The 14,429-nt window shown below is 38.2% G+C and overlaps 1 protein-coding gene across 14 annotated transcripts in view; it reads right to left on the minus strand.

The window, feature by feature from the left end:
• Positions 1-293: 293 nt before the first annotated feature.
• The window catches only part of BAZ2B (bromodomain adjacent to zinc finger domain 2B), a 113,686-nt gene continuing 99,550 nt past the window's right edge, over positions 294-14,429 (minus strand). For 8 of the 14 annotated variants that reach the window (XM_050339325.1, XM_050339321.1, XM_050339319.1 and 5 more), the window contains 12 exons: positions 13,713-13,775; positions 12,387-12,531; positions 10,308-10,969; positions 9,524-9,800; positions 9,194-9,349; positions 8,569-8,729; positions 7,375-7,685; positions 6,863-6,998; positions 4,801-4,947; positions 3,830-4,089; positions 3,011-3,154; positions 294-1,756 (listed from right to left, as the gene is read on the minus strand). In XM_050339325.1, the coding sequence (XP_050195282.1) occupies positions 1,603-1,756; positions 3,011-3,154; positions 3,830-4,089; positions 4,801-4,947; positions 6,863-6,998; positions 7,375-7,685; positions 8,569-8,729; positions 9,194-9,349; positions 9,524-9,800; positions 10,308-10,969; positions 12,387-12,531; positions 13,713-13,775 (2,616 nt within the window). In that variant the 3' untranslated portion in view covers positions 294-1,602. The remainder of the gene's footprint in view (positions 1,757-3,010; positions 3,155-3,829; positions 4,090-4,800; positions 4,948-6,862; positions 6,999-7,374; positions 7,686-8,568; positions 8,730-9,193; positions 9,350-9,523; positions 9,801-10,307; positions 10,970-12,386; positions 12,532-13,712; positions 13,776-14,429) is intronic. The other 6 variants (XM_050339324.1, XM_050339323.1, XM_050339322.1 and 3 more) reach the window with 3 other exon arrangements.

The raw sequence follows: 14,429 nt of genomic DNA on the forward strand, positions 1-14,429 counted from the left end.
ACACATTATCCATAGTGTGTGTTTCCATGGCATGACTCCCACCATAAGGGCAGTGCCACCCCAGCCCTGGGGACACCCTGAGGCCTCCCTCAGTTATTGACAGGATTCTTGCAAGTGGGACCTGCTCTCTGACTGCTGGCAAAGGCAATTGCTTCCTTTGGAAACACCATCAAAAGGCCAGGAGAATGAGATGCACCATAAGAACAGAGTGCTAAATGCAAGACTCCCAAGATACTAAAAAATAAAACACCTGTATACACAGGAGCTCAAGTATTAAAATTGCCAAGAAAATCTGGTTTGCAAAACAGTCTTTTATTGTATCCGTGCCACACATACTAGTGAAAAATAACACTCCTAAAAAAGGAAAAGAAAAAGAATGCTACCTTTCCACATTTCTTTTAAATAAAACTTCAAGTACTCTTACATTAGTACAAAAAAAAATTCTGATCTATCTGCCCCAACAGGCCACCACAACACACAGTAGATAAAACACAGTGGTTACAAATGTCTTATTCTGTGGCAAGGCAAATGGAGGGAAATGTTTCTATGAAAAAATACTGTGTGCGTAGGAAATTGTCACAATTTTCTTCCACATGGATACAAATGATTATACTTGAATTTGAGGCCGTGGTGGCTTGAAATTATATAACAAAATAGAAAAATGGAAAACTAATATCCCCTACACCCTGTTTTAAAGGCAGGCACTACCAAGATTAAGGAGACTCCACAGTGTTGGTAGAGGATAATTACTGTACAAGCCATAGAGCTATAATTACCTTAAGACTAAAATAAAATGCTACCATCCTCCTAAGGCATAAACAATAATGTCTGCAAACAATATGTACACATAATACATATTTAAAACAAGACTTAATATAAACAATAATGAACAGTATATACATGTCTCAATTTTTCTTCACTGTCTTGAAATACAATTTAACTACTCAAGTGATGCAGCAACATATATATAAATGTACTTGTAACTCTACAGTAAAGTTTAATTTTTAGTGCTTTCACAGCACATCAGTGTAAACAGTTTTACTTGGCTTTGTTTTATATTTTAAAACATTCCTTGTTGTATTTTCAACATTTAAAGCAATTTTCTAATTCTTCCTTTTCACAGAAAACGAAGATTCTGAATGCTGTATAATCATAAATAATTCATAAAATTAAATACATTCACTAAAAAATAAACTACAAAGTAAAAAAATGAAAAATAGATATTTATTGAAAGGGAAAAGAGAACCATTTCCCCAAGTAGAGCTCTGGTGGTTGAATATTCAGTGCGTTTTGATAAATTGCTATTGCACTATAACACCCCTTCCTTTGAAATTCTTTGGGTGTGCTTCCCTGTTCTACCTAAATTAGTTTTGTTAAAACACACAAACCAATAACCAAGGGGCCATGGTTGCTGTAGGAGTGAAGCCTTTAAAACTACTATCACAATTCTGTGATATTTTAAAGGAGAAAACCCAGTCATTAGTTACACATGTGCCTTGCACTTTCATGTAAATACAGTTCACATTGCTGGTCTCATCAGTCCTCATTTGATGGAAAAAAAAAAAAAGGAAAAAAAAAGAAAAGAAAAGAGTTCTGGTAGCTTCAGCTCACTTTGAAAATCTCTGTCCATTTTTTTTCAAAATATTTCCTCATGTTGTGGCCAGCCCTGCCTATGTCAGAATCGTCTTCGTTGAAAGTTTCACAGTTGTCAAAAACAAGCCTGACATCAAGAGAAAATGCTTCAAGATTCGGGTACCTGGAAGAAAAAAAGGTGAATGATTTCTGGAACATGGAGAATCAGAGGGGAAAAACACTTCAACTACATGAAAAAGAACTTTCTTAACATCAGTGAATATTCAATGAATGTTTGACAAGTTAATTATACATTTAGTTTTTAAATTCTGATTTAAATATTTACAGGAAAATGAACATCAGTGCAAGGAAATACTCTCTCATCACTGTATTTGTTATTGTCCTCAAAAGCTTTGTAAGGTAGAATTTCATGCCTGTACTGGAAAACAAACTTGTTTAAAAACTAATTCCCCCTTCCCTTCAATAGCTTTCTAGTTAAAATGCTATGGCTGTTTCCATTTATGTATCTATTCTTGGGCTCAGGGTCCTTTCAAAGGAAGTGTTGAGTAGAGCTGCATTTACCTAAAAGAGGAACAAATGGGCACAAAAGAAGACTGCCCAGATAATCATGAACATTGTCTTTGCTCTTCTTTTTATTACCCTAAACATACACAGCCCAAAGAGTGCTCCAATATTCACAGGAATAAAGAATAAAAGAATAAAAGTTACAAGTCTATCGACACCAATGACCACATATAGAGCATTTAAATCTCATCTTCATGGGAGAAAAGGCCTGAAGAGGTTAGAAAGCCCTTGTGCTATCCCAGGAAACTCGCTCCACGTGGAGCTGACAGACACCCAAGAGGCTCAGTCTTCACAGATGACAAAACGTGCCTTGGTGCTGGGCAGTCCTAGAGCACAGGGTTATGACAAGGAGGGAAGGGGGACAGAGCAATATACTGTCTTGATCTTTTTTAGAAGTTGTGCTGTCTAATTCTAGGACTATAAAATGATTAACCACCATTACTGGAGTGTTGCCACAACAGAGCTGCCAAGTCACTCCACACCCACAACACTTACAGGGACTCTACTCTTAAAGCCCACACAGATGGTTCTCTCTGACAGGTAATAACACTAAGATGTCTCCATGAAAAAAGATGAGGAAGAAAAGTTTTTCCTGTTGATTGTTTTGGTGCATTTGACCCAGCAGTTTTACTGTTTTTCAGCCAGTTTGACAGATTCTCCTACCTAACATGGTATTTCACTTGGTTATGGCAAAGGTAAAAGCATATAATTAAGAATTTTATTGTAACTGTAGAAGTAATCACAGATGTGTCAGAGCAGGCAGATCAATACAGTTTAGCTAATTTAAAAAAATGTACTGTATTTTAATATTATTTTTTAAATGTATAGTAAAATTTACAGTAGGTTTACTTACTGTCCACTACTTAGCTTGTCTCTAATGGTGGAAAAGTCCATAGGTTTTTTAATAACTTTCTTATAACCAGGAACAAGTTTCAAGTTTACAGGAAGTAAGAAAGGCCAGGCATCTTCATGGGTTTCCAATTCTGAGAGAATCATGCTGAATAAAATAAGGTTAAAACCAGTATTTTTAAGCTGTTCATACATTTACAGAGGTTTTCCACTGTTCTATAAATTCACCATGCACTGCCAAACTATTCACTTTATAAAAGGAAAGCACTTTATTCTCTGTCCTGTGCAAGGCTGAGAACAATGTATATAAAGACAGACATCTTAACTGAGTCATTAAAATAACATTAAGTTCTCTCCAGCCAACCTACGTAAGATGAAATTCTAATGGGCAACATTCCAAAAGAAAAACATGGCTCTGCAAGTCTGATCCTCAGTGTAAACCATTCACAAACCACTAAAACAGGTGCTAATACTGTCTGTCCAAAACTGTGACAAGGCTAAACTAACACTGCTTTTCACTGACCAGCAACGGTATCACAGAAGATGATTCTTGTGTCCTCCTCCATAAAGCAAAGCCCTTTGGACATAGTGGATAATCATAGTGCATAACTGTCTTGGCTACACTTGAGAAAGGTGTCAGTACCACTGCTACTGGGGTTCACACGTCCCATTCTCGGAAGAAGCATGATGGCATTATGTGTATTTATGTCTATATAAATATGACAAAGAACAGTGTTCTTGTTCCCCAGAACAGGGATAAAAAGAATCAGGCATTACTTCTTTCAACAAGACTTACCCCTAAGTTTAGAATTTGACACTTTACCTACATACAGCCAGGTCCTTGGAGTCATCTCTCTTAGGTTTCTTAACAGCAGTGCAATTTTCTTGCTTTAACTGGCTTACAGAAACATTTTCATCCATTTTTCTTTTTTTAGGGTCTGTTTTTCCTTTTTTTAAGGAGGCGCTTGTAGTTGCAGAGTCTTCATCCTCTGTTTCTCCTGCTAATTTCCTGCTTCTCTTTTGTTCATTACTTTTCTTCCCTTTGATTTGAAGTTTTTTTATCTTTAGAGTTTGACCACTTGCCTACAATAGAGAGAAGCAAAATAAGTAATAACCAAGAAATTACAGAAACTTCTGTTATCATTTCACAGACAGCAGTGACGATCAGAAGCAAAAGCATCAAAACAAATGAAATACTTAATATTAGAGATTATTCACTTTTTTCTCGTCTCTGAAGGCAAATAAGGCTGAGAAATTCCTGTTACTAGTGATTTAGGTTCTCAACTTGCGACGATACAAAAGCCCCTGACGTTCAGCTTAGTAAAACAGTACCTCCTAACAAACACGCTGGCAGCACTTTGGACGAACACATGTCTATTCCTAAAAGACTGACCTAAACACACAAAAATTAAAAACATATATTTACCAAGGGTTTTTCTCTGATTTTCCCTTTAACACAGAATCTATGACATTGGTCTGTCAACAATGATGAAATTTGCAAGATAAATACTGAGTAAGTTTTAAAAGTCAAATTAAAAACTATGCTATTGAATCAGCATGAAAATTCTGTACTCATTTACATTAAACCCCCCCCCCCCAGTTTAGAACAAATAAAACTGTGTCCTTTACTGCCACTGAAATCCAAGTTCTATAAAACTGTTAGTCTCATAATTTAATGGCAGCCCCACATAAAACACACAGACCATTATTCCTATTGATAAAAGCACCTGTAACTGTCCCATGTATAAACAGGTCACTCAGCCCAGGTCCCTTCCCCCTGCCAGCGAGTGTTACCTTCGCTATGCAGGCAGGGCAGAACCAGTCCCCATCCGGGATGGTGCTGATCTTGGGTCTATGGCAGTAGGTGTGACAGCCTTTATCACAGCCATCACACAGGAGCAGCAGTTCCTCATTATCTCCCTTTCGACAAATTTGGCAGTACTGTAATTCATGAAAAATGGTTTTAATTCCATTCTTAAACTTTGAAACACAGGAATGGTACCAAAATTACCCTTCTCCTCCAAACACAAAAATTCACTCTCAAAATTCCTTTTATTTTACCCCAACTGGAATCTACTAATGATCACATCTGAAAAAGAATATATGCAGTACGTGAAGAACTAATCTAAAGGCTACATTTGGGAACATGTTGGAAAAGCAATTCATTACAAGACAGGTGTCCTTCAGCACACAGACTTATGACCACTTTTTGTAATTAATTAATGTTCTGTGAGAAGTAAAGGTATCTTATACCTATCAAAACCCCCTGGCCCACACATATGATCTCAGAACTCTTCATTTATGCCCACACTGCATATGTAAGTTACTACTTAATATAGAAGATTTATATTTTACAAGAGTATTTCCAAATAATTATTAGTAAGGATCTCATCCAAAGGCTGCCGTGAACAAATTCAGTAAGGCAAAACAAATGATCCCAGCACTTCGTAAAATTCACCCTAATTTAAGAATATCTATAGGACTGTCCATTTTTTTACATACTCAGTGTGATTTTGATAGTCCCTTATATCTAGACATTTGTTTCAGGAACTTGTAAGAACTCCAAATGTTTTCACCAAATACTTATGCTGACTGTGTAATTAAATGCGGAGCCCCTGGTGGTCTAGTGGTAAAGGCGCCGCGCTATCACCGTGGAGACCCGGGTTCGATTCCCGGTCAGGGCCACTCCCGGGCAGGTGGGGCTCGTCAGCCCTTAAAGGCAACCCACCTACGTCCTAAGGACCTCACTGCCACTGTCCAAGCTCGCTTGGCCCCGGCAGATGAACCTTAGGATTAAAGGGTGGCCTCAGTTCCGCGCACACTGTGTCTCACCTAAAAAATCCAATGCGCAGGCTGGAAGGTGGAAAGACCTTCCCCGGATCTTCGCTCGCGAAGACTGGCCATTATTATTATTAATTAAATGCAGAGAACATTTCAATCAAATTGAGAATGATAGGTTTCTTTCTGGATAATAAATTACTACACCTTGAAACATTCAAATGCCTTTTCAGGTGCTCCTACCAAATTCATATGCTTTTTGCAAAAAAGATACGACTCTAAACTTATATAAACTAAAGGATACAGCCTTACATTACAGTTTTTGTTTAAATCATCCTTTAATTGTCCAGGTGTAATTAGGATCTGTATAGGACTGAGGAAAAAGACCACAAATAGAAGAATCACTTCTGGCACTCACTGTACAGCACTGGCCACACTTGACCACATCATAATCACTATTACTGTAGTAATAGTTTTGTTTTCAGAACTCTGAGGTTCAGTGGACCATGCAAATTTTGTGCCCTCTCTCTGCATGCTTTTCCTGTGTATGTAGTTATCACAGACTGACATGCTAAGTGTACCAGGAAACAGGTATTTCAGCCTGTTTGCTCACACACTTGCCCAGTTTGTACGTTCCAGTGTGAGACCTGGGCGTGCAAAGGAGCCACACACTGGGAGCACCTCAACTTTCTGAAAAGGGAAGTCCTCAACTGGGGTATGTGATGTTGAACCTCCATAAAGCTTGTGTCATGGATGAGATCAGAAACACTGCATCAGACAGAGTACCTTCCATCAGATGGAGCCAGAAATGACTCTCTTTTACCCCGATGTCATCATCAGAGAATAATTACCACCTTAAAGTAACCAGTTACAGGGGCTTTTTATCTTAGCAAGTTCAGGATGCTGAATTTGGCAAGCAAGGGACAATCTTTTCCTTTTGGCTTAGTCATCTATGCACAATGTGCAGTTAAACTGTGTGAGGTTTCACATGAAGTAATAACAAATGTGTTATTCCTCATGGCAACTTAAAATGATAAAGTTTAGATTGTGAAAAGTGAAAAGCAGTTTAGATACTTACAACTTTCATGATAGATTTTTCCCATGCTATTGATTTCTGTAACTGCTGAATGCACAGAGCTACCTGTGCAGCACTGCGTGCTTCTGACAAGGCCCTCCTCCACACCCTCAGCCCTGGAGCAATATCCTCTTCAGTTCTGCATTGAGATACAGAGGGTCACGTGTGTGTTTGCTTATTTGAAATGTGGAACAATCATTATCACACTGAAAGCCAAGCAATGACAAAACGTACACAGCCAATAAGTATAAGGTTTAAGCAACTAAATTTCATGTAGTGCACAGACTGTGGCTACGTGCCTCAAAGCTTAGTCACAACCAGTTAAATATAAGATAACTTCGCAAGATTATCAACAAACGTAACAAAAAAAAATCTTTACAAAGCACCATGCAGAATAACATGATCCATACGGATCACAGACATACAAGAAAGTACATAGATAACAGGCAATAAGAAAATAGGCTCCAATTAGCAAAGAAGCACAATAATTTTTCAAGTTAATCTCAATAACCTACCCGTCACCATCACCACTAATGGATGGTGCAGGAGCAGGGACAGTAACTGTGCCCACATTATCCAGTTTGATCTGAATGGTGGTACTTAAGGGGCTCTTCAGATACCTTCTCTCTATGTTCCGCTCCAAGTCAGCCAGCCTGGTTACAGCTATATCTAGAGGGTTGTCACTCCTCCGCTCTACAGAGCTGGCACTGCCTTCTCCGCCTCCAGCACAATCCCCATCGTGCTTCTTGTGCAATCTAGTAATTGACTTATGGTCACGATATACCAAGTCGTCTCTCTCTGATGCAGGTTCAGGACACAGCCAACCCTATGTCAATAGAAAGGTTTGTGCATTTACTGGATGCCGTTAACTCAGTGTGTAAACAGAGGAACTGTTCTATGGAATCAAACTAAGTAACTGAAGCGTTGTTTCCAGTAGATCTTGGTTACTTGTAATCCATCTGTAGAGACAGTTTCCAAAATATCCAGAGAACTAAAATAATTAATCAAAAAAATACAAGCATTACCAGACTTTCTGAAGGGACCTTTACACAACATTCTTACCCCCTTGTGAAGTATCCTGTTCTATCCGTGGAAAACACCAGATCAGGTCTACCTGTCCAGCAGGCTCGTGAAACAGTGTATCAACTGGTCACACAGAAATAACATCCACCTCAGCCCAAAGCAGATTCTGAACACTGTATCTGTACCGTAACCAAACATCCGCAACTTGATAACCTTACACCCACCTTGGGAAAATTCCGAATTCCAAAGAATTCTTAACTCTATCACACTCACACGTTCTCCATGACGCTGCAATACTCAAGCAGAGTATTATGATGTGCTTGTAGGCTTCTCTGCAAGCATTAACAGCAACAGCCACGCAAACCAGGCAAAACTATGACAAACCCTCGAGAGTTAAGCAGTCCATGTGCAATACAAGCTGTGCATTCGCAGGAGGTTAACAAAACGTGCAGGGAACTGCACTGCAGGACAACACTCTCCAGGAAATGCCATTCTCATCATCTTCAGTTGAAAACTGAACGGCAATAAAATGTTTCAAACACCAATTTCCATGATACTGCTGCAGTGTTATTTGCAGACAATTAGGATGGAGAGAGAAGGCACTTACCACCAGCAAAAGGACTGTTACCTGCTTTAAATTCTTACCGCTTATTTTAAAGAGACATTTTACTAAAAGTTGGTTTTACCTTAACTTGTAAACTAGCTGATGCAACTCTCCTCTCTAGATCTTCCACCTGCTGAAGAATAGCAAGATCCATCTCCATTGCTTGTTCTTCTACTGACCAGTTTTCCACAACATCCCGAGTTACCTGGTTATCTTCATTTTCATTGGTATCAATAATTGCAACTGTATTTGAGAATCACATTTTTATTATTTTAATTAGCATTATAACTTCTCTGGTAAATCCAAGCTGATTTACCCGTCACTCAAGTAAAATGCTGAAGAACTGTTGTAAAAGTGTACTATTCTTAAAATACCTAGTATGGACAACAAATTCTGTACACTTTCAAACTTGCAATTTAAAGGCCAGAGGGAAGGAAAGGCAAGGCTGAGCTGGAGTGTTACAGAGATGGAAAGAGCTTTAGAGCCAGCATTTATGCCACTGGAGCAATTTATATGCAATGGCATTTCTCCAGTCCAAGGCTGGTGAAAATTCAGCTACACAAAAGGAGACTTTTACCTTTTTTCTCTAGCCATTACACTCTGTTCTAAAAACAGAGTTTTTTTAAAACTCTGTTCTAAAAACAAAGAGCTCTAAGCAGTTGTCTGATGCCCCAACACCATGTGTAATATAAATATCAGCTACATACCATCCTTGTTTTTGATGCAGGCCAGAGTGATATAATCCATGTGTTTCTGAATTTGCTTTTGTAAGGCCTTTTCTCTTATTCCCCTGAGATGCAGCACTTTAAGCAAAGATTTTAGGTCCTCTGGATCAGTAATCCTCCACCACCCATACTGCATTTCTAAATCAAGACAAGCATATAAACACTTTACAGGCATTTTTTTATGTGATCACACACAATCAGATTAGAAAATCAATAGGAAAATTATTAAAAAGAAAATAAATTTTAACATCATAGTGGCAATGTAGAAATTATCCTTCACGTAGTTCCATCTTAATTTTGTATTACACTTACCTTCTGGTATAGGCTTTGGGTTAGGATAATCTACTGGCTTGGCTACTTCAGCTGCTGTAGGAGGGGCAGAAGCTATTTTTTCAGTTTGTACTGCTGGTGATTCACTTTTACTTGCAGGAACACTAGATGCCAAGAACGAGTTACCATTCACTTCTGACAATCCCAACCCTGATCCAAGAGCAGGTAAAGGAGATGGAAATGGGACATTTGAAGTAAGAACACCTGTAGGCCATCCACAAAACTGAAGTCCCATTATAGGCAGTCCAGTCTTCATCTGCTACAGAGCACAAATACCATTATTACTGAATTATGATTAGGATGCTACTTGTCAAACAATAATCAAAACATAAAGGAGGTACTTACTCAGTACTTCAATTAGTTTCAGAAAAACTAACATAACACTGGCATGTAAATGCTTTTTATTAGGGCCCTGTTAATGCTAACAAAATAACAGCTTTTAAAGGTAGGGTGTGGTGTGTCACACTTCTGAAAACTTATTTTTATTTACTTGCTTTTCATTTAATACCAGTGGCCAACAACCTAAGAGACAAATCAGATCACCGAAATACATGTACAAAATGTCCTACATTGACTAACCTAACTGTACACATCTTAATCTAATATTATACAACTTCTGTAGTTAGCTATTAACATTTAGAAACAGAAGAAAAAATAAAGAAATGAAGATATAATGATTGCATTACTGTGAAATTATTTGTCTAAACAGAAATCCTGCCCAAATAAGCACTGCAAATTCAAACTATTCCAAAGTGAGTTTGTTTACCTGCAGTGGTGACAGTGCAAAAGGACTTAATCCCATGGGACTCTGTGCAGAGGTGGAACCCAGGAGAGGCGATGGCACAGGTGATGGGGACTTGGATGGTGGCTGTGACTGAGGGGTCAATGGGGCTGCAGTGGCTGCCGTGTCCACGTGGGTCACCGAGGTGTCGTCGCAGGGCACCCGTGGTAAGAGGCTGAACCACTGCCTGCTCTTCTCAGTCAGAGTCTTCAGCAACTGATCATTTGGAATCAGTGCAGAACTGTAAAACTTCCCTGTCCCACTTGCATTAGAACTGAAAAGATTAGCGGAGTCAGACTTCTCCATGGAGCTCTGTGACACACTCGGCTGCGGACTGCACAGAGTGGGTTTGGAGTTGCTTGGGTAAGACAATGTGCAGCCATTTGCTGCACTGCCATTAGGTTTTGGGGACATAATGTCAGATTCAGGTGGCATTTTTGCTACTTCTAACAGTTTGCTTAATTTTGAAAATGACCCAGGTTTTTGTAAAAACAAATTAGTGCTGTCCTTTTCTTTCAGATCTTCCTTTTGCTCACAGTGAGTTGCAGCTAAACAATGTAATTTTTCTTCTGTTTCAAATTCTTCTTTGATATGCATACTTTCTTCCTTTTTTAACTTCTCTTTTTCTTTAGCAACTTCTTCTAGACCTAAAATTGTACAAGAAACAGATTAAATATAATAGATAACTAATTAAATAATTTCAATCATCACAGTTAAATAAATTATTTCACTTTTGGCTCAACACATGCTAGATCCCAATGTCTTTGTTGTTGTTGCTGTTGTTAATGAAATCACTTCTCCCTTTGCAGAAGGAAACAAGTTTCCAGGCATACAGATTTAAACCCTGCTAAACACCTGGAGGAAAAATAACCCCAGTGTAGCTAACATACTACAGGATTCACCCATCTGAAGCAGTTTGCCAGGGCCAAGTCTTTGAAAGGGACATTTTTTTGCCAGCTTTCTTTCTGCAAGACTCTGTGTGCTTTATCAAAAAGCTCCTCTATTATCAAGAGGTACAGTGTCTGCAGCCTTAAGCTTATTTTTGCAATAAAGATAATTCATTAAACTCACAGCCAACTATGAAGCGGAGAACCAAAATTCTTGTTGGGAAATCAAATATTCCCCAAATACTAAAACACAGTAATAAATATTTTACCTCTTTCAATAAAAATCATTAACAATTTTGACTCTGAAATAATGTCAGCATTCTGGAAAGTTTAATACTCTTTCAAGAGCCACCCAACATGACAACTGGAACTCTCCATACAGCTAAGCAGATAGTGTAACATCTAAGCAATTTAAAGTACAACAAGTAGAAGCTGATCACAAAACCAAGTTTCTTCAAACATAGGAGGAACAAAAGATCTGAAGATCTATCTTTTATGGAAAGAAAAACATTTTTCTTTGCACTCCCAGTCTTTCTTGAACATTTCTCTTCTACCCTTATACTGACTGCCAACTTATACAAGTCTTTAGAAGTCCAAAATGTGATGGAAAACTGTCAGCAAAAATCCAGCATTCCAACTTAATAATTTATGTTCATCAGATACTGCAGCTGCAAATAAACAAATGTCCTGTTTATGGTTTGTGACCAGCACATCCACATTCCACTGCGAGAAAATGATTTTCCCATTTTTGCAGACACCTTTTATATCTTCAATCACACAAGCATCTGTGTATTCGCAGAAAATCTAACAACTAAAGATAGAAACAATTTTCTGCATTCTATGGTCATCCTACTTTTCACACGTAGAGTTCACTGCCATAGGGGAACATGAAATAGTTCAGAAAGAGTCAAAAAACACCACAAGCAGGTAAATATGAAAAAGCAAAATATGTAGATGCATAAAAACTGAAAACTTCCAAAATAACAATCCTCATTTTGAAATCACCAGCAAGAGACATCAGAGACAACCACATGAGTGGAGAGGTCTACTGACAACAGCCTGTTGAGCAACTGGTTGAGGGTGAAGACCTTGCTGGACAAAACCGGCGCCTCTGAGATGGGCAGCATATCTTGGGCTGGTGTACCTTTGTGTGCCATCACTCCTTTATGGCTCTTACCTTCACCACTTTCCATGCCTTCCACAAAAATTCCCCCACACTGGGGTAGAATCCAGTACCGGCGCCTGTAACGGTCCTGACCAAACATCATCGAACGCAAACAGTGCGAAGCTTCAAATAACTTCTTTCTGTACTGGCTTTGTTGCTGTTTTAAAAAAAGAAAGTGTAATAATTCAATGGAGGGGGGAACCTCATTGTAACAGAAAACATCTCCTGGCTACCAGACTGGACAGAAGTCCAAGGGTCACACACAAAGAGGCTCTCTCAGAGATTCGGAGTAGAGGGGTGTCTGTGTGTTACCTGATACTCCACTCACAACTGCTGCCTTTATGACTTTATTACAGAGCTCCCTTTAAAAAATCAATTAAATCACCTCCGTGTTCAGCCTAAAAACACAGTGTGATGGTAGATCCTGTCTTTTTATCCCTGACTCTTAAAAAGCAATGGATCAAAGATTTCACTGCACAAGAACAGCTGAGATCCTATCAAATATACAGCATCAGCAAACGGCGAACAGAGCCCTGAAGATACCTGATAGTGCAGCTCCTGATGGGAAACTAATGAGATATTTTAACTGTTCATGAAAGAATGAGAACAACAAGGCACAGAAATAGATTCTTCAAACAACACAGTTCTCTGAGGGGGGCCAACAAGAACTGCAGTTTGTTTATTCAATTCTTGCTCTACTAAATTGGCACTGCTGGAAGTCAGGTGGAATTCTGGACAACTAATTCACTGCGATTTGAAGCATGAGACAAACCAAAGCACAAAGTCTTAAATGACAAATTTTCTAATACAAAAAATAAAAACAGGTGCCATGAGTACCCCTATCTAAAGCATTGCATTGTTCTCATTTACACTTCTCTTCCTATTCCATTGCTGCTTCTTTCAAAATGTCAAGCCCAGGCAGCTGTGTCGGGCTTGGAGCTGCAGAAATCAGCCAGGGAAAGGAAGGCATGAGAACCACACTCCATTGTGTAATAGAAGCACTGCTTCTCGTACACAAAATTTGTCATTGCAAGGATCAATAGACAGAAGTGAATCAATTAGGTCTGGATAAAAATAACATTACTTTTTATTCTCAGAAATGCAAATATATCAACAACTATTATTATTAACTGTCTTTTGAGTGACATCCACTTACTGCCACCAGACTAAATTTGCAATTCTGGTGTCTGAACAGTATCATTCTTATTTTCACAAAACAAAAGCTGATCCTTATTTCAATTTATATTAATTTGGAGCATTGAAAATTATGGTAAACATTTTAACTTATGGCATCCAGTGATCAAATTTGTAGTATAACAAAGACAAATGATCTCTCACCTTTGTCAGTTTTTCAATCTGCTTCTCTAGTTCTTCAACACTTGCTGTCTGGTCCCCATCATCCTATAATCACCAAATATACTGTCACACCAAATTTATTTCATAATACAATCATACTACCATGTCTTACCATTATTACAGTAAAAAGATGTAACAGAAAATGAGAGGCAAATACTAAGGAAAAAATAAAGTTCAAATTGTGTGTTTGTTTAATGTATTTGACTAGGAACAACATAACTGAAAAAAGGATACACCTTTAATCTTTTCAAAACATCCCAGATGCATAGGAAGGAGAAGGCTTGTGGCCAAATGTTTGCTGAAAACATTCTTTTACTGGAAGAAATAATTCAGTTTGTACATGAACACTTAACACTACAGAATTTAATCTTAGTTTCTATGAAGCTTTTTTGATATTCAAATTAATTTAAAGGGGGTTTCATGCATAAAGTAATGGATCTCTTAAAGTCTTATTTAGAAGGTTTTGGTAAGTCCACATTTGCATTTTATTTCAATGTCTACATGAAGCTGTAGAGTCACTTCAGATTACAACTGCTATGAAAGTTACAGAACCAACCCTGCTGATTTTTGAAGAGGAATGCACCCATGATTTAGTCTATGGTTGCCTTCTTGACAGTTTAAAAATGGGAGTCTTTTCCATAAAGAGAGTTTTAATTCAGTTCAAGAAAGTCTGTCTTGATAATAGTAAGTTTCCAAAAG

Source organism: Myiozetetes cayanensis, unplaced genomic scaffold (assembly GCF_022539395.1).
Source record: "Myiozetetes cayanensis isolate MyiCay16 unplaced genomic scaffold, myiCay2020 scf9, whole genome shotgun sequence".
NCBI lineage: Eukaryota > Metazoa > Chordata > Aves > Passeriformes > Tyrannidae > Myiozetetes > Myiozetetes cayanensis.